This window comes from Mustela erminea, chromosome 18 (assembly GCF_009829155.1).
Source record: "Mustela erminea isolate mMusErm1 chromosome 18, mMusErm1.Pri, whole genome shotgun sequence".
NCBI classification, from domain to species: domain Eukaryota; kingdom Metazoa; phylum Chordata; class Mammalia; order Carnivora; family Mustelidae; genus Mustela; species Mustela erminea.
In genome coordinates, this window is record NC_045631.1 from 12,202,173 (window position 1) to 12,229,285 (window position 27,113).

General features: G+C 48.4%; 1 protein-coding gene across 9 annotated transcripts in view; it reads left to right on the plus strand.

The window, feature by feature from the left end:
• Positions 1-769: 769 nt before the first annotated feature.
• The window catches only part of MPRIP (myosin phosphatase Rho interacting protein), a 141,962-nt gene continuing 115,618 nt past the window's right edge, over positions 770-27,113 (plus strand). For 5 of the 9 annotated variants that reach the window (XM_032320707.1, XM_032320710.1, XM_032320709.1 and 2 more), the window contains exon 1: positions 770-1,472. In XM_032320707.1, the coding sequence (XP_032176598.1) occupies positions 1,350-1,472 (123 nt within the window). In that variant the 5' untranslated portion in view covers positions 770-1,349. The remainder of the gene's footprint in view (positions 1,473-27,113) is intronic. The other 4 variants (XM_032320716.1, XM_032320715.1, XM_032320714.1 and 1 more) reach the window with 2 other exon arrangements.

The following is a 27,113-nucleotide window of genomic DNA, read 5'->3' on the forward strand; positions in this document are numbered from 1 at the left end:
CTCCTGCACAAATTACTTCAGGAGTGTGAGCCTTCATTTCCTCAAACACATAATGGGGGAAAGAATGCCTAGCTCAGTACCTGGCATTAAGTCAGCCTTCACTAATCTCCCATAATAGAAGTGACAGCTCTTCAAGGCTGACATCTCTTAGTCATCCCTTGAAACTCTACCTCTTATTTCTTAACTTTTCTGAGCCTCAGTTTCCTCATATGTAAAATGAGGATGATGATGGAGAGGCTGTGAAACTTTAACGAGCTGATGAATATCAAGCTCTCGGAACAGTATCTAGTCCCTATTAATAATGCTATGACCACTGCCTCGCGGGGGCTGAGGGCGGGACTGGCACACAGTAGGTGCTAAGTGAATCCGCTCAGAGCTGGGCTCGGGTGTCGGGACAATGCGCGGGAAGGCAAGGTTGGGAGCCAGAGGTTTGTAGAGCCAGCCTGGAGGTCGACTCCGCCCCCTCCCTCACGGGCCCCCGCCCCAGCCCCTGCAGCTGTCAGGACCCAGCCAGCTTCTGCGCCAGTCCACCAAACCTGAATGTCCCATCTCGGCGCCCCCACCTTCTTTCGCCTACACAAGTTACCTTGCGCCCGGCTGCCCTTTTTCCCCGCCCCCGATTTCCATTGGTCAAAGGTTTCCTTTGTTAGCCGGAGCGCGCCCCTCCCATTGGCCGGCAGGGCTGCCGATCGCGCGGAGGGCGCGGCCCCGCCCTGCGCGCTGCCCCTATCGCTCCCTCCTCCCCCGCCCGCCTGCCCGCCCGCGCGCCCGCCCGCCCCGCCCCGCCCCGGGAGTGCGCGAGGCGCTCCGCTACCATTTGCTGCGGCCGCTGGGCGCCGAGGGCAGCGGTGGCGGCGCGGACCGACCCCGGGGACCGGCAGCGACCCGGCGCCTGAGAACCGGGCCGGAGCGCGGGGAGGCAGCGGGCCCGGGAGGCCGCGTCCATGGGCCCGCGGCGGCCGGTTGGCGGCTGTGCGGGCGGGCGGCGGGGACCGCGCGCTGTGTGAGGGCCCGGGCGCGGGGCTCGGCGCCGAGGTGCCCCGGCGCGCCGTGCAGCGCCGCTCCGTCGTGCGAGGAGAGGCCCGGCCAGTATCCCGGCGTCCGTGAGGCCGCCCTGACCGCCGGGGGGCGCGCTCCGGCCGCGGCCGGGCCTGCGTCCGCGGCCCGGCTGTGAGGCGGCCGGCCGGCGGGGGCATGCCGCGGCGTCCGCGCTGAGCCCGGCTTGAGCCCGCCCCGGGCCCGCCGTGCATGGTGCCGCCGCCCGCCCGCCAGCCGCCGTCCGCCGTCCGCCGCGGAGCGCGCGCCGGGCCGGGCCGGGCCGCCGGGCCTGTGCCGCTGCCGCGCCGACCATGTCGGCGGCCAAGGAGAACCCGTGCAGGAAATTCCAGGCCAACATCTTCAACAAGAGCAAGTGTCAGAACTGCTTTAAGCCCCGCGAATCGCATCTCCTCAACGACGAGGACTTGACGCAGGTGAGCGGGCTGGGGTCCTGGGGCCGATCAGGAGGTGGAGACCCGGGTCCCGGGCCGGGCGGCCCCCGACCCCCGGCGGCCCCCTCGGGCTGGAAGTTTCCCGGCGCGCAGTCGCCCCCCTAGGTGTTGCAAGCCGTCGTCCGAGTAGGGCAAGAGTGCCTCTCCCGGGGCGCTGGCCGCGTCCCCCCAGTTCTGACGCCCGTGAGACCACCGTCCTGCTGTGGAGAGGAGAGCGGACGTTATCCAGTTCCCGAGGCGGGCGGGGGTGGGGGTGCCTCTGAAGGCTCCCAGGGAAAATAAAAACGGAGCAGAAAAAATGTACGTGAGTCCTGGGGAGGGTAGTGAGGATGGAGATGGGGGGGGAGCGGGAAGTGTATTGATAGAGCCGGGACAAAGGGAAAATCCTCAAGTATGCCGAAAAATAACATCCTTTCCCGTTCCCATAGCCCTGCCGTGTGATTCATGCTTTTTGGGTGACTCAAAAATGCCTGGTTTTTCTTAGGAGGAACAAAGCGCTTGGGGATTGCTTGCTGCTTCGCAGTACCCCCCATAGAGTCCGTTTTAGGACCCGACTTAGACTTGTCCACCCAGAGTGGCCAAGGGAGCAGGATTGTCTGGGTGGACTGTGGGCTTCCCTCTCGACAGACCCGGCGGGCGTTTTCTAAATCATTGTCACTGTCAGTGATGGGAGAGGGGAATGGTCCTGAAGTGGGGGGAGGAGGGTCTTGCTCTTGAACTTAACCTGGAGGCCTTTTTGTTGCTGGGAGAGGTGGGGGCTGTTCTCCCCACCCTTTCTCCCTGCTCTCTGGTCTCCTGGTAAGGAATAAGGAGACCTGGGGGCCTTTGGGAAAGTGTGTTCACTTCTCCTGGCCTTATCTGTCATATGAGGGCTTTGGACTAGTTTAGTAGCTCCCAAACCTGCATCAGAGTCACAGGCTAAAAATACAGAGTCCTGGGGCCCCATTCCTGGAGTAATACAGGAGATGAAGGAATTTATATTGTTAACAGTTCCCTAAGAAGTTGGACTGCAATCCCCACTGGCCTTTGGGAACCTCTGTACTGGTTGCTCCCTGAGCCCCCAGTATTCCAGAGAAACCTCAGGATCCCAAGGATTATCTGGAACACTTGCAGGCCCTTGGGCTATGCTGATTCCTTGGATTTCCTGAACAAGCCTTGTCTACCACCACTTGGGATGTGTCTGTGGCCCCTCCTTTCCTCTCCCCCAGTCTCAGTCTTCTTCAGAGCGTGGTTGCCCACCCCCCCCCCCATGAGGCCAGGGGAGCTCCCTTCACATTCCAGTCCAGTGTGACCTAGTTGTAGCCACTCCTTTTGCAGAAGAACCCCTTAGATGGAAAACATTGCTTTGAACTGTAGGGCCCGCTGTTTTTAATGCTACTTAACTACAGGATTTGAATTGTTTACATGGCAGACCAGAGTAGGTTGGCAGGGCAGGGGTTATGGCACGAGACATGGCGTCTTCCCCTGAGATCAGAATCCCAACACCCAAGAAAAAAAACTCCTTTCATCTAAAACCAAAAGCGTAACCGAACACTTGAGGCTACAGTCACAGATTTTTGGGATGAAGGACCAGGTCAGTTTGGGAAGAATAGAACTTAAAGTGTTCTGGGTTGGGCTTTTCAGGGACACTCTCTCTGTTCAACTGGATGCCTTGGGGTGGGGGGCAGTTTATGTGGTGATGAGGGCCTTGGACCAGGAGTCAGGAGGTCTTTTGTCTTCACTGTCACTTTCAGCTGTGTGACCTTGAGTAAGTTGCTTTGCCTTTATATAGTTTCTTTTCCTTTTCTGTAAATTGGGAGTAGGGATCCCTGGTTTACCTCTCTCACCCTTTGAAAAGCAAGGACTGGTATCTTATTAAACTTTTCTCTTACAATTTAACAAACAAACAAAATCACCCACAGAATGGTAAACTTGGATATAGGAAGTTTATGGGCTTGGCAAGCGTTGTTCTGAGTTTCCTGGTTATTCCAGGCAACTGCTAAAATTGGTAGATTGGATATTTACACCTCATAAGAACCGTTTTCTGATTCTTAGGCTTAGATAAACAAATGGAATCTCCGTATTTGAGTCGGATCTGTTAAATTTTCTTTTAAAAAATCTGTTGATTATTAATTGGATCAAGAGAGTGTTGCAGATTTAAAGCACTTTACTCTTCAACTTTATTCACATTTGAATTGTGGATTTTAAACAGGCTTGAGTCCTTCAGGGCACAACTGGGATGGTAGTTTCTGAAATAATGAGTGGGGTTATTTATGCTGGGAGAGATTAGGCCAGCCCTCTACCTCCTGGGATCTTTCAGGAAGAAACTGCTCTTGAAAAGAGAAGGAGGGAGACTCAGGGCTGTTGCCAACAGCTTTAGCTGCTGCTCTCTGCATCCGGCCTCCCCCAGCCTTACTCTTCATCCTCTGGCTCCATTAGAAAACCTCAGCCAATTGGTTCCCATCACTCTCCCCCAAGGCCCTGCTTCCTGCTGCCCCTCCCTGCCCTGAGCTTATTTTAGCCCTTCAAGGCTGGAAGATAGATCAGCAATCATTGAGGCCACCCCCTCTTTAAGGCGTGTATCCTTCAGTCCTGTGCATTTCTCTACATGCATATGGACTCGAATACACAGTTAAAACCTTTACTTAACCCAAACTATATTTGTATTTGCTCTGCAGCATATTTTTTTCCCACTTAATGATATGTCTTACAGCTCTTTTCATGGTGCGACATATACGTATTCCAAATAGTGCCATCGGGGATGTACCATTTAACCATTCCCTTATTGATGGACAGCAAGGTTACTTCTGGGTACTGCTGTTACAAACAGCGAATGCTTCAGCGAACAGTTTTCTAAATGCTTTTGGGTGAGTGTGTGCGTGCACAAATGCAAGTATTTCTCTGGGGGCAGATAGCTAAAAATAGAATGGCTGGGTTAACATTAAGCACATTGAATTTTTTTTTACAGATATCACTAAATTGCCTTCCAAAAAAGGCTGTGTCATAGCATTGCCAGGATTGGATATTATCAGATGATTTAATTCTTTAATAATTTTCCTAATTACCAATGAGGCTAAGCCTCTTTTTACAATATTTATGGTATATGTTTTGTTTCTTGTGTGGACTGCCCATTCATACTGTGTGCCTGTTTTTCTGTTGGGTTAATTTCTTTCGCCCCCGCCCTGACTCCAGCTGGTCTGTAGGAGCTTTCCATCTACACTCTAGGTCAGGCGTCCACCAACTTTCTCCCTAAAAGGCCAGATAGTAAATATTTCAGCCATGTGGGCTATATGATCTTTGTGGCATCTACACAACTTTGCCATTGTAGCATAAAAGCCATCGTGCAAAGCCGCTTTAGACAATACGTAAACTTATGAGTGTAGCTGTTTTTGAGAAAACCGTATTTACAGAGTTACAGAGACAGGCAGCTGGTAGGGTTCGGCCTGTATGCTCCAGTTTGCTGACCCCTGCTCTAGATCTCAATCTGAACCTGTCCTATATTGTGCATAGTTTCTCCCACGGTGTCCATTCTAATGTTATGTATGGTCATTTCTTTTTCATATGGTAGTTTTAAAAAAGAATGCAGTTAAATTTCCATGTTTCTTTTTTAGTTTGTAGTTTTAATCTAATGCTTATGAAGGTGTTTTTTTCAAGATTATAAAGTATTCCCTCACTTTTGTAATTCCCTTGTAGTTATTTTTATGCTTAACTTTCTAACGCATCAGAGTTTTGTCTTAGAAAAATAATTTTGGCATAAAACTAGAAGCTCTAAGATAGTCCAGGTAAATGATAGTAAAGGTCTTCTCCAGGTCACTGTTGGCCAGGATGGAAGGAGTCATGAGACACTAAGGACAGGGTATTGGTGGTTGCTTGGAGGTGGGGATTGAGGAGACCTGGGTACCTTCAGCAAAGACTGAGAATAACAGATAAGGAGTAGGTTTATGGAGTGGGGAGGAGACAAAATTAATACAGTGACTTTGACCCCGTGGAGTTGGAGGTTTAGTTTGGTCCTTAGGTGGAATCACTGGCTCAGGCAAGCAGGTGGTTAGAGCTAGGTGAGGGGTGTGGGAGCAGTAGGAATTCTGAAGTCATGGGAGTCAGTGTAGTCAGTCACTCAGGAGGCCACATAGAGTGAAATGAGGGGGAGCAGATGGGGAAGGGAGGTGAATCAGGGGTTGGCAGTCAATGGGAGCAGGTCTGGAGCCCAGGGTTTTTGGCTCCCAGGTCCTCATCCCATCTTCAGTGTGGGTTTCTGGGGTTCGTGGTAGGAATTGCTCTCATGATATGTCATCCTCCTGCCGACTTGTAGGACTTTAGATATGTCTTTTGTGGAAGGAGTCACTGCATCTGAACTTAAGTTCTAGTTCCTTCTACTGCTATTCTGTTGTGGGATCTTGGCTGGGTTGTTCTCTCTCCTCAGGCCTTGATTTTCCCATCTGAAGAATGAGGAGTTTGGTCTTGGTTTCTGCAGGGCTCTTCTAGTCTTCCTGCATCTCCTCTCAGACCTCTCGGTCTAATTGTGCCCCTCGCTGTGTGGCTCTCCACTGCTAGGGCTGCTTGGGGTCTTGGGGTGAGAGTCCCAGGCACAGAGGTGGGTGGGTCAGGACTTGGTTTCTGTGAATCATTTCATCGACTTTCCCTTTACTTTCCCTGTGATCCTCTTAGAAGGTCTAGGGCGTGGAAGTTCTTTACTTCACTTGACATTTATCCCATAAGCAGTGGGCAGATTTCATGCCCACCCCTTTGAGATTTATAATTTATGTGCACATTGGTGGGTGGTTTGGCAGGGGCTATGTCAGAAATCCCAGACCTTACAAACGGCCAACAAGCACAGGAAAAGATGGTCAGTATCATTTGTCATTAGGGAAATGCAGATAAAGACGAAGGTGAGTTATTTACTTCGCACCCTCTAGAAGGGTTGTTTTAAAAAAGGGAAGGTCGTAAGTGTTGATGTGGATGTGGAGAAATTAGAACCCTCACGCATTGCTCATGGGAATGGAAAATAGTGCAGCCACTGTGGAAAACAGTTTGGCATTTCTTCAAAAGAATTACCATATGACCCAGTAATTCCACTCCTAATGTATATCCAAAATAATTGGGAACAAGTATTCAAACAAGCATATTCGTGCATATTTGTAATAGTACTATTCATAATAGCCAAAAGGTAGCAGCAACCCAAATAGCCATCAGTGGATGAATGAATAAACAGACGGTGGTATATCCATATCACAGAATACTCACTTAGAAAAAGAGGAATGAAGTACCGACCATCCTACAATATGACGGAACCTCAGACATGTGTTAAGTAAGAATCAGGCACAAAGATGATGCATTGTATGGTTGCATTTATGTGAAATGTCCAGAATAGGTAGAGCCATGGAAATGGAAGGCAGATTAGTGATTACCAGGGTTTTTAGGGGTGTGGGAGAAGTTCCTGCAAATGAGATCAGGGTTTTCTTTGAGGGGGTGATGAGATGTCTAAAAACTAGGTAGAGAAGCTAGTTGTGTAACACTGTGAATGTACTAACCATCATTGACTTGTTCACTTTAAAATGGTTAATTTTATGCCATGGGACTCCTACCTCAATTTTTAAAAATGAGTGTGCAAGAATCACTCACACACATATGCATCCCAAAACTGCCCTCTGCTCCTGGTGCCATTAGAGTGAATATCTGATTGTTTTTAAAGTCTAGACCAGGGGATTGACCAGTTCTTTCTTAAAGGGCCAGATCGTAAAAGCTTTAGGGTTTGTAGGCCAAAATCCAGGAGTTCATGAAGGTACTTACATAATCATGTAGAAACATAAAAACTGTCCTTGCTTTTAGGACCTTAAAAAAAAAAAAATCCTGGGGCTAGATTTGGCCTATGGGTTAGACCAGCCCTGTACAGTAGGACTATAACGTGACCCACATATGTAATTAAAAATTACCTCCTTGCTACATTAGAAAAGTAAAAAGAAATAGATGAAATAAGTTTTAATTATATCTTGTTCAACCTCACATATCCAAAATACCATTTCAACATGTAAAGAAGTTACTATTTTACCTTTACGGCACCTTTCGTTTCAGGCTGGCTGGCCACTCTCTGGGAGCTCAGGAGCCACCATGTGGGACAGGGTTGCTCCAGCTGCAGCAGCCTGGCCCACCGAGGGGCCTTTGAGACCCTCGTGGGGGGAGTGCTGAGTGGAAAGGCTGTGCTTGAGGGTTTTTCCTCCCTCTTGGGGGTGTCGTGCAGACAGCCTGTGTTCTGAGGATTCCCGGAATGGTTCTCTTCTGCTGTTATTCCTGTTTGTGTCCTCTGCTTGGTGTTTCTTGCCAACTTTTGGGACTTCTTTCTTTGAACGTCACATCTTGCGGACTCCTTTTAGTGGCATTTGAGGGCTCTGCGGCTCTGATCCCCACTCCCCCTCTAGAAGGAGGAGGAAGGAGGGTGCAGGCAGAGCCTGTCCTGGAGGGAGCCAGTGAGAGCTTGGGGGGGCAGGCTGGCGTGCCCCCTCCAGGCACGTTGCTGGCTGCGGTGACTGCATTCTGACACAGCCCTTTGTGTTTGGGAGTGTTTTGCAGCTGTATTTGAGCTGCTTTTTTTCCCTGTGTTCTAGCCTGCTACTTGACCTTTCTTTCCGAGTTCTTTTTCCTTTGCCACACAGAAGGACTACAATCGAAGACCTATGTTCTATTCTTGGCACAGACATGTAGGGTGACCCAGGAAGGTCACTTATGTTCTCTGAGTCTTGGTTTCCGACCTATAAAGCTGGTGCCCCCATTCTGTTTACAGGGAGTGGTCTACTAATGGAATGGATGGAAGGTGCTGGCTGGGCCTGTGGAGGTTACTAAACCCCCTTTGTGGTAATTAATATTCCAGGAAGCGCGCTGATGGCCTGTTGTGTGGGGAATAGCCTTTGTTTGGGCTGTTTCCTGATTACTAGAACCCTGATGCTGTTTAGCCGAAATAAAGAAATTTGACTGGGAATGTTTATCTTTAAATTGTTCCCAAGCTGCCATTTAGTCTTGAAAGAAAGAAGAGAGCCTTGCAACCAGGGAAAAGAGACGAGAAAGAGGTAGCATCCTACTGCCAACATCCTCAGACTGGTGGGGAAGGAGGCACAAGAGCCAGTGAAGAGCCCTGGCTGCTAATTTAGAAGCATTTAACCTGAGAAAACCGGCTTTTCCTTTATGCTTGGCTATTCACACTCCGGGCCTCCCTTTCCCATTTGAAATGCCACAATTGGACCAGGTTAGTAGTTTTCAGACTTGAACTAAATCATTTAGCCTTCCCTTGAAGAATGTCGAAATGCCATGTCTGAAACTGAAAAAGTGACACCGTTCTGGGTAACATGAGGTTGGAGCCTGGAACTTGGCCTCTCAGCCACCTCTGCTTTCTGCCCATGGGACTCCCAGTCATCTCTGAAGGCCAGGGGGACAGGTTTGAAACCTGCCTGAGACTTTGTGGTTCCTCCAGTTTTAGCAGTGGAGAGTTCTGTGAGACGATCCGAGGACGATTTCCCGGCTGCCCTGGCATGGAAGCCCTGAGTGCCCAGCCCCACCGCTCCCTTTATATTATCACTTCCTTTGGGGGCAAGAGAGCCAGTGAGTTGATTCGCTGGCATTTTGTCTCTGGAGACTGGAACCGGAATCTTCCAAACCACTTGCTGGTTTTCTCCATCAGGGTCATCCTAGTTCACATGAAACCACAGCCTGCTTTTTGCCTGGAGTCTGTAACCCTTCCAGCGCCTTTCTGCCCTCATGCTCAGCGTGGCGTCTGCACCCTGTGCTGGGTGGTGGCCTGCCCCATCTCTGGGGCAGCTTGCAGCAAGAGTGAGCAGATGGGCGCGTCGAATCCTCCGGAGCCTCCACTGTGCTGCGTCACGTGCTGTGTGCTGTGATCTGTCTCGTTCTGCTCTTGGCAGCTGGGGAGGGCTGGTGGCAGCATGGGCCCTGTAGCAAGGGGTGGTGGAGGTTCAGGGAGCTGGGACTGCCTGTCCGAGGTCACTGATCTGCCCAGCGGTGGGGCTGGGACTAGAACCTAGTTCCACACCGTTCCGTGCCGGCCTTTGTGAGACCGGAAGTCTGTCTTCCCTCCTCTTGGGAAGGCAGCTGGGACTTGTTCACCTAGTACTGTTACTGTAGGAGGCTGGGCTATTGCAAACAAAATCAAAGCTGTGTAATGGACGTCCGCTTCCTAGCCCTGGGAGGAGGGGCCTGCAGGGCTGGGTGATACCCCTCCCAGTAATTAAGCAGGTGAGGGGTTGTCCTCAATTAACAGATGGAGCCACTGAGACCCAGTTCAGTGACCTGCCTCGGTCACAGGAAGGCCAATGCGGGTTTTTCCAAAGTTCTCTTTGACCTCCCTCTGTCTGATAAATTGAAAGTGTTAACCTTTGCTATCAGAAACAGGGCCTTGTCCCGAGAATGGATTCCTTAGTAGCTGGGGTGCATGGGGGTATATGTGGGGATGGTAGTGGGGCAGGACATTTCACAGGTCATCATCTAGGCCCTAAAATCTAAAATCTTCTCAGCCTTAGGGGCCCCATGTCCCTCAACAGATTACTGGCCTTTGGCAGTGACCACACCTTTGGCACAGCCCTAAACAGGAAGCACTGCTTTTCCCCTAAGGAATTCAGAATCAGGAAGTAATTGTGTCCTTGATCTCTGTAGGTCCTAAAGCACTGCTTTTATCAGACGGACCAGGGAGGCTGTATGGCACCCCTTCTGACAGTGTCTTACCTCCGAACGGTCCTGGCCAGTAGCTAAAGGGGCCAAAGGACGGGGGAGCAACTTCTGGGAGTCCCAGTTGAACCAGAGAAAGAGTCCACATCTCTTGGGTCTCCAGGTGCCACATCCAGAGCTTCTCTGCTCTGGGGTTGGTGAGTGACCTGGGGTGTGGGGAGCCTCATGACTCAGTGGGATTGGGGCATTCATTTGTCTTCCGCTTGGGGACCTGCTCTGACCTAGAAATCTGACACAGTCCCACTTTTCACTTCATGTGCTCATGTAAGGGAATGGAATGGTCGACACTGGGGGCTTTCAGCTCGGATTTGGGTTCACATCCTGGCTCTGTTTTTATGCTGATGGAGCAGTCACTTAAGAGTTTCAGCATCTGTGTCCCTCTTCTGGAAACTGGGGACTATAAAATGCCCGTGTCGTGGGTGCCTGTGATGGTGGCGAAGATGGTGCAGGAATGGCGGGTGCGGGATCTGTAAATGGTGGGCCACCTGGGGGGCGCTCAGGAAGTGGGGTTCGTTTTCCCCAACATAGGCCCAGAGAGGGCGCCCCCTCCCTGGTTCTGTGGGACAGCCGAGCCCCTAGCTCCATTTCTTGTCTACCTCCACACCCACAGAACAAAAGCCCAGGCTGCCTCCTCTCCTGCTGAGCTGCTTGGCCCCGCCCTAGCAACTTCCTCACCGTAGCCCCTTGGGATCAGAAAGGCCATGGTCGGTTTGACTTTCAGAACATGTTTAAGTATAAAGATTGAACTATTTTTTTGTGTTTGGGTTTTTTAAAAAATAAGATGAAACTGGTTTTAAGAATTTGAAGAGGATCTGAAGTGAAGAGGCCAGATGCCATTAGCCTACGACTTACCCTTAGAGGCCGTGGGCTGCTCCAGAGGGCAGTGGTCGGCACAGCAGCCACCTCTGAGCCCCTGCCAAGCTCCAAGAAGTACCTAGGTCAGGTCCTGTGAATGGCAGTGGCAGATCCTGATTCCAGAAGTCACTTTGCACGGAAGTGTCTGAGTTGTCATCAGTAAAGTAGGAGAGGATTAAGAGAAGCCACTGTCCTGCTCGTTCCTGCAACAGTTGTCTGGGAACCAAAGTCCTTGTGCCCTGGGCCTGGTGAAACAGCTGGAGGGTAGAGGGCAGCACAGGTCTTGTCCCAAACTGATGGGCAGGTGGGTGGGAGATGTGGCTGGGGCACGTCCTGACCTTTTGGTCCCCCAAGTTGATTCATTCACCTCAGCCAGCAGGTTCCTCCTTCCAGTCTCCCCGCTTATCCCCAGGCTTTACAGGTCCACATGCTTCCAAGGAGGGGAGCCTTTTGCCAAGGAGACCGTTGTCTAGGGTCTAAACAGGTAGAAGTGGTTCCTAGCTAAAGCCTGCAGACAGCTCTTGTAACAGGCAGATGCCATCTCCGCTAGCAGCCTGCTGACTCTTTGTCCCCGTTTCCTGCCTCGAAACCCACTGCCTGTGAGCTTAAGGGTCCTTTTTGGGGGACCTGGACCAGCTAGGGTGGTCATGCAGACTCCTGTGATGTGGAGGTTTTCCTATACTTAAATCGAAGGAGCCATTGATGTACTCAGGGATTGTTTATTGTGGCGGCCGTGGCATTTGTAGCTAGCAGTAATTGCCGCTGTTAACTCATTTACATTCACAGTGGCCTTATGAGGTGGAGAGATAAGAAACCTGAGCTGTGAAGTGGCAGTGTAGTAGCTTGCCCAAGGGCAATACTGTAAGTGGAAGAGCTGTATGCAAACCCAGTCTGACACAAGTTCTCCTCCTCCCACTCTTTTGCGTCCTGTCCTGAGTGTGGCAGGTGGGCCTCCCGAACATTAGATTTCTGGCTGTGTGTGGCCCTCTTGTCCAGGAGCCAGGGGCTGTCCTGCGGGAAGGGTGAGTTTGTGCTGGGAAGGGTGGGGCGAGAGGACGAGGCCTGAGCTGAACTTAAACTTTCCTGTCTCTTTTTTCCTTCCCATGGCACCTTCCCGTCCTACCTGTTTCTTAATGGGAGACACTGCTTTTTGAGGGAGAGGGTGAGACTTTTTCCTACAAAGCTTTCCTGCGAAGCCCCAGAAATGTGTCCCCACGCATTCTCTAGCATTCCTCTCTTTGCCACGAATGGCGTCATGTTCCAAAAATCCCGCGGCCATGGGCTCCTTGTCAAGACCAAACAGGGAAGAGACTTTTTTAAAATGTCACTTTCGCCCTCTTCCTCCAGCTGTTGCAGCCCCGGGAGGAGCCCTGTGCATAGTTTGGGCTTGCAGGGCGCTTGTGTGTTTGTGTGTGCACAGGGGGGTGCGCAGGCGGCTGAGCAGGGAGGTGGGGAGGGGAGGATGGAGAGCAGGCCATCAGCTGTGTGCCCTCACCCTCTCTGTGCCTGGGATCTAGGGAGCTCTGCGTGTGGGTTTGGTTTGGGGGTTTTGTGGCTTTTTTTTTTTTAAGGTGAAATCCGCAGAACATGAAATTAACCATTTTAGAGTGTGTAATTCCATTGCATTCATCACATTCGTAGTGTTGTGCAAACATGACCGGTCTATAGTTTAAGACATTTCATTGGGGTGCCTGGGTGGCTTAGTGGGTTAAAGCCTCTGCCTTTGGCTCAGGTCATGATCCCAGAGTCCTGGGATCGAGCCCTGTATCGGGCTCTCTGCTTAGCAGGGAGCCTGCTTCCTCCTTTCTCTCTCTCTCTGCCTGCCTCTCTGCCTACTTGTGATCTCTGTCAAATAAATAAATAAAATCTTAAAAAAAAAAAAAAAAGAGGGGCGCCTGGGTGGCTCAGAGGGTTAAAGCCTCTGCCTTCGGCTCGGGTCATGATCCCAGGGTCCTGGGATGGAGCCCCGCATCAGGCTCTCTGCTCAACAGGGAGCCTGCTTCCCTCTTTTTCTCTGCCTGCCTCTCTGCCTACTTGTGATCTCTGTCTGTGAAATAAATAAATAAAATCTTAAAAAAAAAAAAAAGACATTTTATCATCCTGAAGGAATACCCATAACTATTGGGCTGTGACTCCCTACTCCCAGTCCTCAGCAACCATCAGTTTGCTTTCCTGTCCTTAACAGCTTTATCTATGCTGGAAGTTTCATTAAAATGGAGCTAGAATATGTAGCATTTAGTCTGGCTTCTTTAGTGTGTTTTCAGAGTTCATCCAGTGGTAGCATGGATTAGAACCTCATTGGTTGTTTTAATGGCTGAATAATATTCCATTCTATGGCATAGCACATTTACATTATCTGTTCATCTGCAGTTGGATGCTATTTCCACATTTTGGCTGTTGTGAATAGTGCTGCTATGAACGTTCACATACACATTTTATTTGAACATTTACTTTGAGTTCTGGGTAGAGACCTAGAAGTGGAATATCCAGGTCCAGTGGTTGTTCTGTTAGTGAGCCGTGTTTCAAATCAGCACATCAAGCCATGGCGCTGCCCAGACCTGAGCTCCTCATTTGTAGGACTCCAGGGTGGAGAACTGGGCTATGGGCAACCCTCAGGCTTATAAGCACAGTGTGCAGCTTTGAGGTGGCGGTAGAGGCGCTGTGCCCGGGCACAGGGGTGGCTAAGCCACTTTGAGCTTCAATCCCTCGTTTCTGTCTAACCGGAAGATGAGTGGAGCTGCCCGGAAGGAGCTAAGTGGGGGCTTTCGTATTGGTGGGAGGGGGGCTGAGGGAGCATAGGAGTCAAAAGCCACACAATGTAGGGAGACGCTGGGGTGCTCCAGTGGTGTGATGCATGGGGAGCTGCAGCTGTTGGGCCTCTAAAAGATTTTGGGGTCACTTAGAGGGAAAAAAGATGATCTGGCCTGTTCACTACTCTGATACCAGTTTTCAAACTTTATCTTTTTAGGAGTAGAGCACAGAGCTCCTTGAAACAGAACATGGAACTCACATATGTGAGGGATGGGAAGGGAGGATGGTGCCACCTGTGAGACACCGCCCCCCCCAAGCTCCGCCCCACCCCACACTCTGCAGTGGCCCCTGAAGCACCAGCTCCCTTTGTCTTCATGGGTTGAATATCACTGATTTACCCTGACCCCCATGTGAATATTTTTTAATAGAATGAAATATTTGATGTGTGCAAAAGAACGGAAGTCACATCTGTGTACAGTCTATGTACAGGGTTCCTAAGGAACACTCTAGGTGCTTGATCGTCCCCATGTTTCAGCCTCCCTCAGTGGCCGGCCTCCAGGGACCCATAGTGGGTGTTGCATGTGTGGAACCCAGCCCCCTCTCCAGGCCTCCCCTCCTCAGCAGAGCTTTGCCTCACCCTGAGGAAGGGTTCCCTGCCTGGTGCATGCGGGAGTCATTCCATTTCCAGATTTGCTGTATGTAGTACAGCCACTGTGGTAAGTCTGGTGGGGGATAGGCAGCCTTTTAAGGTAGTGCTGTGGAGGAGAGAGGAGTCTGAGTAGAGATTTGGAGATGGACCTGAAGGCTCCTTTGTGTTTGGGCTGATGGAGAGCCAGAGTGATAGCATGAGCAGAGTTCTGAGGGAAGTTGGGGTGTGGGGGCAGGACAGGCCAGTCACTGACCTGACAATTTGCAGAGGTGGTGCTGGGGTGATTGGCTAGGTCAGTGGTTCTCAAACTTTTTGTTTTGGGGACTCCTTTATGCTCTTGATTATTGAGGCCCTCAATGGGCTTTTGTTTATATGGGTTACATTTGTAGTGTTTGTTGTGTTAGAAATTAAAACTGAGAAATGTTTAGAAATTTATTAATCTGGGACGCCTGGGTGGCTCAGTAGGTTAAGCCTCTGCCTTTGGCTCAGGTCATGATCCCAGGGTCCTGGGATCGAGCCCCGCATCAGGCTCTCTGCTCAGCAGGGAGCCTGCTTTCTCCTCTCTCTCTCTGCCTGCCTCTCTGCCTACTTGTGATCTCTGTCTGTCAAATAAAATAATAAATTTTAAAAAAAAGAAATTTATTAATCTATTTAAAAATAAAAGAAACCTATTACTTGTTCACAAAAATAACAGGTATATTCTGGAAAATGATTTTTCCAGAACAAAAATAAATCTGCTAAGAAGAGCCATACTATTTTACCTTTTTGAAAATCTCCATAACATCTGTCATCATGAAAGACAGAGGGATTCTGCTGTCTTCTGCACTCGTTGTGATGTCATGTCACATAGCTTCTAGCAAATCCTGCTGTACACTAGGGAGAGCATGAGAGTGTGGAACGGAAATGAAGACTGCATAAAGTAGTTTTGGCTCGTGAACCCCCAAAAGGGTCCCAAGGGCTGTACTTTGAAAATCATTGGTCTAGTTCAAGTTGGACCATTTGCTGGAAGGCCATGATAGGAGAGGCAGGGAGGACTCCTGTCATGATGGAGCTGATGCAGGTGCGGAATCTGGGTGGGGGCCGGAGGCAGCCCTCTTGGAGTGAGGTGTCAGACGTGCAAAGGGCTTCTGCCCTTTGATAAGGGGACCACTGGGGACAAGTGCCTGCTCTCTATAGCAGCAGGCACACTCCAGGACTGGCTCACTCTTATGTCCTGCCGCCAAGGGCTGGGTCTCCGAAGAATAAATGAAATGCAGATACACAGCATGTGGTCAGGACTCAAGGTGAAGAGTATGGGGTAGGTTATATTCTGAGTGCACAGACAGGCATCTGAGGCTTGGAGAAGGAGGTCGCTTTGCCCTTACATTCCACCACCGCACTCTGTAGCTCCTGGTAGTGATGGGCCAGAGGTGCCTGGAATGTTTTAGCTTGGAAACTAGACTAGCAACAGGGCTGGGTTCTGATTCGGGAGTGAGGGGCAGCCAAGGACTAACAGACGGGGGCAGCAGGTCTCCTTAGCACTCTGTCACTGACTAGCTTTGTGGCCAGAAGGCAAGATACTCCTGATCTTTCATCTGTTCACTTAGCGGTGCTCAGTAATTCAGGGCCCCATCCCAGTTCCTGACCAGGAGCTTTGGACATGTGAGTTGGAAGGAAGCATAGCAGTGCCCAGGTGACACTCCCTCTTTCCCTGGACATGCAGGGCTGGGGCTTGGGTCAGAAGTCAGGGTGGAGAGGGAGGTTTGGGTTCCTTGATTTCAGAGTTGATGGTTGGGCCTTGTGTCCTTAGAGGGTGGGGAGGGGATCCAGAGGAATCTTGGAGGCTCCAGAGGTCTGTATGACACAACTGGGATTGTTTACATTTTATTTATTTATTTATTCATTTATTTATAAATATTTTATTATTTGAGACAGAGCATGAGCAGAAATGGGGCAGAGGGAGAGGGAGAAGCAGACTCCTGCTGAGTGGGGAGCCCAATGTGGGGCTCCATTCCAGAACCCTGAGATAATGACCTGAGTCAAAGTCAGATGCTAGCCAACTGAGCCATCTAGGCACCCTTCACTACATTTTATTTTTAAGAAGAAATTTGGATCAACCCTCAAAGTTTTCATCAGGAAGATTACCTCTTCTTTTTAAGACTACAGTGCTCCTCAACCAGGTCCTGCCCCTTCAGTTCAGTGACTGTACAGGTATTTTGATGTCTTTAGTGTTAAATCAGGGAGTTACCCACATGGACACAGATCTTCTTTTAGGTATACCACAGTCTTTGTTATGACTTTATTTTTTATGGCATGTGTTAAAGAAAATATTTTTGCCACTCCTTTCTTTCCTCATCTGTGTGGAAAGGCTTTGTGAAAAGGCCTATGTCTGTTTCCTTTGAGATGTTTTCAGCTTGAGATTTGGTCTCTGTAACTAGTGCTGCCTGCCCCCGAATGTCCTTACTGGGAGCCTCTCGGGAACCCCCTTACAACACCTCCTTCAACCGGTTTCCCTTTTTTTTTTTTTTTTGTGGCTTTTGAAGAGTTCATTGTCCAGACTTTACATTGATAGGTGGTGTTTACCTCTTTGCTCTTTCTTTAAAAAGGTTGAAAAACTCACCAAATTTGTATATCAATGTTCACAGCCACGAAAAGGTAGAAATGACTCCAGTGTCCAACAGCAGATGAGTAGATAAACAAAATGTGGTCTGTTCATAAATGGAATATTACTTGGCCATAAAAAGGAATAAAAGACACACACATACGGGCGCCTGGGTTAAAGCCTCTGCCTTCGGCTCAGGTCATGATCCCAAGGTCCTGGGATCGAGCCCCATGTCGGGCTGCCTGCTCAGTGGGGAGCCTGCTTCCTCCTCCTGCCTCTCTGCCTACTTGTGATCTCTGTCTGTCAAATAAATAAATAAATTTTTAAAAATCGTAAAAAAAGAAAAAAGACACACACATACTACAGTGTGGCTAAATCTTGAAAGCATCATACTAAAGAAAGAGAGCAGTCATGAAAGGTCACTCATCATTTGACTGCATTCATATGAAATGCCTAGAATAGGCAAATACATAGATACAGAAAGTAGATTAGTGGTTTCCAGGGACTGGGGTGGGCATGGGGGTAGGGAATGGAGGGTTTAGGGAATGACAGCTAAAGATTACAGGGTTTCTTCTGGGGGGGGGGTGACAAGAGTTGGAGGGTTCTAGAATTCATTGTGGTGGTGGATGCACTACAAACCATTGAATTGTACTCACTTTTAAATGGGGGAGTTGTATGGCATGTGTTTTATACCTCAGTAAAGCTATTATAGAAACACCCCAGACAGACTACTCCACCTTATTCTTCTTTTGTGCTCATAATTCACATCTTACTTATCTTTGACATGTTCATTTCCCATCTTTGTGTCTTTTTCTGCTTGACATTTGCTATCCACGCGTGGCTGATAGCACAGATTCCATCTCTGTTCTGCCCTGTCCTGGCACTCCCAGGTCCCTCTGAGCACACTGCAGGGATCTGCTGTTGGCCTCACCCTCTCATGCACCCTTCTATGCAGTCTGGGCAAGTATGTGGCCTCAGCGCAGAAGCATTCTCTGCTGAAACCAAGTGGCCATCCGATAACACATTGTAGAGCTCAGGTCATTGTTTCACCAAATATTTATTTATTGTCTTTGTCTCCACCCTGTGCTGCTTCTGATTTGGCCGAAGGGTGGGACCATCTGCAGATTATCTAGAGGTTTGGGGCCTCTGGCTAGCTCTGGAGGTGTGGGCCCTGATCATGCCTTGTGGAATTCTTGGGATTTGCGCTCTCCTCCTCAAGCCCTTGCTTCCATGACACTGCCAGATGGGGTGACACTGTGTGTACGGCTCTGCAGTCTTACCTCTGGAAGGCAGCTTGAACGGCTGCACATGCCAGATGCTGGCTTAGTTCCGCCGGCTCTCATGTCCCTGACTTCAGTTTCTGAAGTTAGTCCTTTGCTCACTTCTCACAGGAAGTCTCTCCCAGACCTCCTGTCTCCACCCCTGGTGCCAAGTTCCTTTCCCTTCGTTCCACTCTTTGTGCCTTTGTCTCATTGTGGGTATTTCCAGTGGCTTTCTTATCTTTGCATTGATGGTTCTGCCATGTGACCTTTAGCACCAAAGGTTGGAAAGCTGCATTTCTCCTGCAGGGTCACGTGTCTTGGTAATTAATAGGGTCCCAACTCTTTCCCCAAAGTATCCCTGTTTGAATGGTTAATTACAGGGTTACTCTCCTTTCTCTGGGGTGGGCAGGCCCACCCCAAATGTAAGGGTGGGAGCCTGTGCTCACCCTTACGTTTGCACAGGTAAGAAAGACTTCCTCCTTCCAGAGAAGAGCCCCGCATTTTCCATCAGCTTCCGGAACACCTTAAAAATCCGTGGTGCTTGGCTACGCTGTGTGGGTGGCTCTGTGGAAGGTGGTTTGTGGTTGGTTCGTCCCATAGTGATGAACTCCTCACAGGTGCCATGCATACCCAGGCCCTAGACCTCGGCTGCAGGGGTGTCTGGGGAGACCCTGTGTGATGCGCAGGTCAGGACTAGACCCTCCAGGAGAACATGCTTCCCGTTTAGATGGCTTCAGCCTTTACTTTTGGAAGCAGCTCACCGATGCGGAGCAGCGTGGAACGGTTACAGGTCAGCTATGGGGCCAGGTGGTCAAGGTTCACAGCCTGCTTAGACAGGTCATTTTGGTGTCCTTGAATGTCAGATGGAGGTGTTGATGGCATATACCTCATAGGTTTGTTGTGAAGATCAGAGAGTACATGAAAGGCGTGGAGCAGTGACCAGCCACATAAGCTGTGATGTTAGCTCTCAGGACAGTGGAAAGCAGGACAGATGTGATGAAGAGAAGAAACAAATGGATATTTTTACAGCAGCCTTTCTCACTTAGAAGGCCAGGTTTTCACCCTGGCCAGGGCCCTGGGTTCTGATCACGTTGAATCACAGACATAGACTGGCTGTACTCACTCACAGGTGTGAGTATCTTGGTGATGGCTGATGGTTCTCTGCTGACATTCAGAGGCAGACGCCAGGCAGATGCTTATGCTGGCGTATGGTGGCTGTATTGAAGAATGTAGTTTGTGTCCAGAACTGGATGTAAAGCACCATCACGGTTTTCTCCAGGCCTTGAGGAGTCCCAGCATGGTTTAGTCCACACAGCCTTGTGGGAGAACAAGTGTGTGTGTGACATCTCAGGGAGTCAACAGTGATGGCCAGTACCCTCACTGATGGTGGTTGGCCCTGGCAGGCTTGTTCTGAAAAGATGCCCCACCTTGCCTGAGGGCATTGGCCCTAGTAGGCATGGTCAGAGTTGTGTGCTAATTCCCTGAGTGTAGGTGAGGCAGGTGGGCACCTAGGACACAGTAAGGTCTTGGCAAGGTTAAGGCCTGAGACTCACTTTCACATGTGCTCACTTCTCCTTTTACTGACTTCCTCTGAATGTCTCGGAAAAGACTGGCGACCTTGAATTCTTCCATGATTTATAAGCTTATAAAGATGGCCAGACGGCTGCTGCCCAGGCATCATTTCTCCTGTTAGAACTGAAAGGTAGAAAATATTAAACAATCTGTTTGCTATGAATGTGGAAGTGTTGCCACAGAAACTTTCAGGGAGGAAGAAGGGGGCAAGGAAGCAACTTCGAAACTGTAGGTATATTGGCTGTAATTTACACGCATTCTGCCTGTAGATCTTTTTTTTCTTTTTTAAAGATTTTATTTATTTATTTGACAGACAGAGATCACAAGTAGGCAGAGAAGCAGGCAGAGAGAAAGGAGGAAGCAGGCTCCCCGCTGAGCAGAGAGCCTGACGAGGGGCTCGATCCCAGAACCCTGGGATCATGACCTGAGCCGAAGGCAGAGGCTTTAACCCACTGAGCCACCCAGGCGCCCCTGCCTGTAGATCTTTTAATGAATCCTCTACCAAGGGCCATTTGCCCTCCAGCTTATGCTTGAGTGTTGGTCCCTGTACCTGACCTTTGGCCCAGAGAAATCTTTTCCCCAGGAATTTCCCCAAAGCTGGGATACTGACCCCCACATGTATAGATCCTTTAGGACTGTGGGACTTTTCTTCTTGAAGGACTTTTATGGGGATGGTCACTATGCTTGGAATTCAGGCATTTCATCTGGCATGAGGGATCCTGTGTGGGCTTTGCACACTATGCCCCTGTGCTGAGTCGGGAGCCCTGCAGTCCTGGACTGGCCTCAAATACTCTGTAGTCCTACCCATCATACTCTTTGGGGACCTGCATTCACTACCTCCACTGTGGGGCTCACTCCCCTGAGCACTGCTGGTCCCCACACGCTACCTACTAGTTTGGTCTGAGCACCAGATGTGTGCACAGCCCTATGTGGGTGCTGGGATGTATATCCCTGACCCTGGGCCCTTGATTGTTCAGTGACCCAGTACGTGTTTATGTCTGATGTAATTGTTTAAAAAATGGTATGGAAAAGTTATGTGTATTTTTCTATTATTGTAGGTAATGAAACTTGAGATTCACAGAGGTAATGTCTTGCCCTGGGCCACACAGCAACCAAGTCATGGAACTAGGACTTGAACTTGGGTCTTCTGGTTCCCAGGCCACAGTCTTTACACTAATTATCTAGAGCTGTTAGGTCATTCCATTGGTGGAGCGTAGAGTACAGGGATTCCCTGACTTCATCTACTTCTTGTTCCGCCAGGAGCAACCAAGCCCTCACATTCCACCCCTGCCATCTTTTGGAAGGTATTCTGTTAGTACTATATTAGAGGCATGCATAGTCAGGCAAACATCTTCTCCTCCCTTGGAAAAGTAGTATCTGATAAGTATTATATGTAGCATAACTTTTCAAAAAATGGGAAAAGCAAACCAACCCCAAGACTTGCTCATCCCAGCAGTCAACACGATAGCTGTTTCCTCATTGACTCCCAATCTTTCTCTGTCCTTAGGATGCCTTTTATAATAGGCCCCATTTTTACATCCTACCCTGGATGCTTGTTCCCATGTCTAGTCTCCTTTCCTAAAGTAAGAACTCCTTGAGGAGGGACTGTGTGCACATCACGTTTTTATCTCTGGTCCCTCAAGTGATTCCATCTTCGCAGCAGCAACTGGGGAAATTCCAATGAACATCTCCAGATTTAATGTGCCACCTGCCTCTGTGCAGGAAGCACTGGCCTGATGGCCTCCCATGGGCACACAGTCTCAAGGGTTTCTTGAATTCCTCATAGATATTTGTAATTAATAGCTGTGTAATATTTTCCTGAGTTGATCATCAAGCATTCATTTACCCATTTGCTTGTTGGACATTCAATCATGAGGGGAGCTTTTTGCTTCTCTGTGTTATTTCTTTTGGCTTAATTTCTGGCTGTGGGGTTCCTGGGGGCAGGAGCATGGGAATGCCATGGTTGTCCCCACATACGGCCACATTGCTGTTCTTAGAGGGTGCCAGGTTTCCCACAGCACTTGTGCCTGTGTCTTGGCCAGTGTGGCACACGTCGCATGACAGGGGGTCAGATTCAGAGAAGGGAGAGGGACACTTGAAGTCCAGCCTGTTTGCCCGCTCCTCAGCCTGCTGGTTGTCCCCCAGTGCTAGGTGCCGACCAGTACCGATTAGCAACCTGGGAGCTCTGTGTGGAGGCTGGAAGTGTGGTCTGGGCCCACCGAGGTGCCGGCTGGGAAGGTCTTACCGGCCATACTGAGAGAACAGGTTGGGAGCAGTCTCGGCTGTGGGGTGGCGACCTGGAAACGTGCCTGCGGACTCCTGTGGATGTTTGTTTCAGTGACTGCAGCCTGACTTTGTACAGGGTGCTGTGCTGGGTGGAGCGAGATTCCTGTCCGCAGCAAGCTGAGGTGTTGTGAGAAGGAAGGAACGTGGATCGCCTGGGTTGGGAGATACGGAACTTCGGAGAGTGGGCAGGATGGGGCAAAGAGCCCTCTGCACAGAGAATTGCTTGTGCCTTAGCGCAGAAGCCTGGAATATTTTTCTTCCCCCTGGGAGGTGTAAGTATAACAGAGCAGTTCAGAGAAGGGGGAGGTGGCAGTGTCTGGATTAATGATAGCAGAGCCACAGTAGGTTCTCAGTTAGCAGTTGGCTTTGGGTCAGTTCCTGTCCTGGAAGGGGATGTGGGATTTTGAGGGGGCCTGTGTAGGGGTCTGGTGTCCCCTTACTGCCCATAGAGGGCCTTTAGGATGACAGGATGTTATCAGGGGCCAGGAAGGGTGGGGCCCACATTTTTGCATCGGTCGTTTTGGGTACTCACCCTTTAGTGCCATAGTGTGCAATGTATCTGACTGCCTTTCTTGGCGCCTTGTACACTCATGGTGGCTGAATCTGAGGATGGGAAAAGCGAGGTTAACCCCTGTTAGAAATCCTTCACTGACTTTCCTGCTCTTTGAGCCTCACACAGGCCACATGTTGCTGAGAGCTGAGCATGTAATGTTCTGGCTGCCTTGGAGCTGATTGTGATCGGACGGTGGCGTCCAGAGGCTTGTGTGTTTCCGGGAAGCATCAGTGTGGCAGCTCGGCAACGCGTGTAAAGCTGGCTGGAACGATGGCATCTTTCCCTGCCTGTGGCCTGCCCACTTGCCTGAACTGAGGCAGTTGGGCTCTCCCTGATGCGGCCCAGACCTGCCTGGAGGGTAGCAAGAGGGAAAGGGGCAGAAGGACCTCACCATGGTTGAGTCATCAGGCCCAACAGAGTACACACATGTGGGTGTGTGTGGCCTCCAGGAGAAGCTGTTCAAAGGCTGGTGGAGCTCATTCAGCACAGTTGAGGGCCACGGAGGGCCAGCCTGGCCTGGGGAAGACCCTTGTGGACCACAGAAGTCTTCACAGCTGGAGTTCCTATGGTCTGGGGCTCTGGAGGGTCCCTTTCCAGTGCCAAATGCCTGTATGAGGGTGGACGCGGTATTCAGCAACTAACAGGTTTTTTGTTTTTTGTTTTTATTAAACTTTTTATTTTGAGATAATGGTAGTTTTCTGTGCAGTTGTGAGAAATTACAGAGCTATCCCATGTATACTTGACCCACGTTCCCTCAGGGGTAGCACCTTGTAAAATTATAGTGCGGTGTCAGAATCAGGAAATTGACACTGATGCAGTCAAGATGCAAGGTGTTTCCATCCTTCCGGTTCCCTTCACACCTTGCCTCCTGCCCTCCCACCACTACTGCCTCTTAACCCCTGGCAGCCATGAATCTGTTCTCCATTTCTGTAGATTACACATTTCAAGAATTTTATGTAAATGGAACATGCAGCCTCTCAGATTTGGCTTTTTTTACTTATAGTTCTCTGGAAATTCACCCAGATTGTGTGCATCAAGTTTGTTCCTTTTTATTGCTGACTAGTATTCTGTGGGGTCATGTACCAGTTTCTTTAACCACTCACCCATGGAGGACATATGGGTTTCTAGTTTTGGGCTATTATAAATAAAGCTGCTGTAACCATTCAGAAATGTACAGTTTATGTGTGAATGCGGACTTTTGTTTTTCTGGAATAAGTACCCAGGTTTGCAGTTCCTGGATATTATGGTAATTGCATGCTTAGTTTATAAAGAAACCACTAAGCTTTTTTAGAGTAGCTGTACCATTTCACATTCTTTCAGGGACTATGTGAGTGATAGACTTTCTTCACAGTCTTGGTAGCATTTGTTATTGTCACCACTTTTAATTTTAGCCATTCTAATAGGTTTATATTGCTCATGGTTCTAAACAGATTTTTTTTTTTTTTAGCTGTTGAGTTTCCAGGGCTTATTATACTGTATTGGATCCTAGTCCTTTGTTGGGCGAGTGGGATAAAAATATTTGCAAACCACATACCCAACAAAGGACTTACCTTTTCACCCTCCAGGTAGGTAGGATCTTTGGACAGCAAAAGTTTTTAATTTCAGTGAAGTTCGATTTGTCAGTTTTCGTTTAATTTTTAGTTGCTTTTGTATAAGATTGAGCTTTATTTTTTTACCTGTGGATGTCCAGTGGCTTCAGCACCATTTGTCAAAAGGCTGTCTCTCCTCCATTGAATTGCACGTTTTCCCAAAATTAAATTAGACATATTTGTGTAGGTCTGTGTCTACAGGTCTGTAGACACAGACCTACACAAATAAGACATATTTGTGTAGGTCTGTGTTCTCTATTCTCTTCTCTCTCTCTCTCTCTTTTTTTTTTTAAAGAGAGGAAGAGCGGGAGGAGGGGCAGAGGGGGAGAGAGAATCTTAAGCGGGCTTCACACCCAGCACAACCCTGACGTGGTGCTCTTTCTCACAACCCCGAGATCATGACCTGAGCTGAAATCAGGAGTTGAACGCTTCACCAACTGAGCCACCCAGGCACCCCTCTGTTCTATTCTGTTGATCTATGTATCTCATCTTCCACTAATATCACACAATGTTGAGTACTGTGGATATGTAATCATGTAATTGAGTAGGTGAATTCCTCCCTCTATTGTTTTTTAAAATTTTTAAACTATTTTCATTCCTTTGACTTTCCATTTAGAGTTATCTTGTCTATATCTACAAGTCTTACTGAGCTTTTGATTAGTAATTGCATTAATTCTATATATCGATTTGGGGATATTTTTCATCTTATAATCTTCCAGTCTATGAACATATGTCTTTCTTTTCTTTTTTTTTTTTTTTTAAAGATCTTCTTTGGTTTCTTTCATCATCTTCATTGGTTTCTTTCATCTGCAGTTTTTTGTTTGTTTGTTTTATTCTTTTTAGAATGCAAGTCTTGTACATGCCTTGTTAGATTTACAACTAAATATTCCTTCTTATTTTTAAGACTTTATTTATTTGAGAGAGAGACAGCGAGCATGCGCAGGAGAGGGAGAAGCAAACTTCCTGCTGAACTGGGAACCTGACTTGGGGTTCAGTCCTAGGACCCTGGGCTCATGACCTGAGTCAAAGGCAGATGCTCAACCAACTGTGCCACCCAGGCACCCTGGTATTCATTTTCTTAAGTGATTGTGAATGGTATTATATTTTTAATTTTGGTGTCCACATATTCACTGCTAGTATGTAGAAATACAGTTGATTTTTGTATACTGTTACTATATTCTGCATCCTTGTTGAACTCACTTACTAGTACTAGGAATTTTAAAAAATAGATTCCTTGTTTTTCTACATAGAAAATTATGTCATCTGTAAACATTTTATTTTTTCTTTCTGATCTACATGCCTTTTACTTCCTTTTCTGCCTTATTGCACTATAACTAGAAATTCTGGCATTGTAGTTCTGAGAGTGGACATCATTGCCTAGTTCCTTATCTTAGAGGAAAACATATCGTCTTTCATCATTTCTTAAATTTCACATATGAGTGAGATCATGTGGTATTTGCTTTTCTCTGACTGACTTATCCCACTTAGCTTAATACTCTTTAGCTCTATCCATGTTGCTACACATGGCAAGATTTCATTCTTTATTATGGCCGAGTAATATTCCATTGTAGATATAGATCATATTTCTTGATCCCTTTGTCTGTTAATAAACATTTGGGCTGCTTCTGTAGTTTGGCTGTTGTAAATAATGCTGCAGTAAACTAGGGATTCATGTATCCCTTTGGATCAGAGGTTTTCTAATTTGGGTGTAAAACTTCTGGATTGTAGGATAGTTCTGTTTTTAATTTTTAGAGGAACTCATCTGAGATTTTGCTTTCATTTCTGAAGGATATTTTTTCTGGATATAGGATTCCGGTTTGATGGTTTTCTTTCAGTGCCTGAAAAGTATTGTACCACTTGCTTCTGGCCAACAAGGTTTCTGATGAGAAGTCCACTGTTGTCATTTTTGGTTTTCTCCTATCCATAAACTGTTACTTCTGTTTGGCTGCTTTCAAGAGTTTGTATTTATCTTTAGTTTTCAGAAATTTAATTTTGATGTATCTTGGTTAGATTTCTTTGGATTGATCCTTTGGCGTTTACTCAGCTTCTTGAATTTATAGGTTGCCTTTCTTTCCAAATTTGGGAAGTTTTCAACCATTGTTTCTTGAAGTGCTTTTTCCACCTTAGTCTCCTTTTCTCCTTCTGGGAGTCTCATGACACATATGATAGATCTTTGTTTATTGTTCCATAGGTCTCTAAGACTCTATCCTTCTCATTATTTCTTTTAGTCCATTTTCTTGTTGTTGCCTGATTGGGTAGTTTGTTTGTTTGTTTGTTTTTGTTAGGATTTTATTGACTTATTTAACAGAGAGAGAGAGTGAGTGCATAAGCAGAGGGAGTGGGAGAGGGAGAAGCAGGTTTCCTACAGAGCAGGGAGCCCCATGTGGAGCTCAATCCCAGGAGCCTGGGATCATGACCTGAGCAGACCTAAGATCATGACCTAAAGGCAGATGCTTAACTGACTGAACCACCCAGGTGCCCCTGATTGGGTAATTTCTGTTATTTTTCTTTTCTTTCTTTTTTTTTTTTAAAGATTTTATTTATTTATTCGACAGAGAGAAATCACAAGTAGGCAGAGAGGCAGGCAGAGAGAGAGAGGAGGAAGCAGGCTCCCTGCTGAGCAGAGAGCCCAATGTGGGACTCGATCCCAGGACCCCGAGATCATGACCTGAGCCGAAGGCAGCGGCTTAACCCACTGAGCCACCCAGGCGCCCCTTCTGTTATTTTTCTAACAGTTCCCTGATTCTTTCCTTGTCCCATCATTCTGCTGTTGGGCCCATCCATTTAGTTTTTTATTTCATTTATTTTATTTTTTTAGT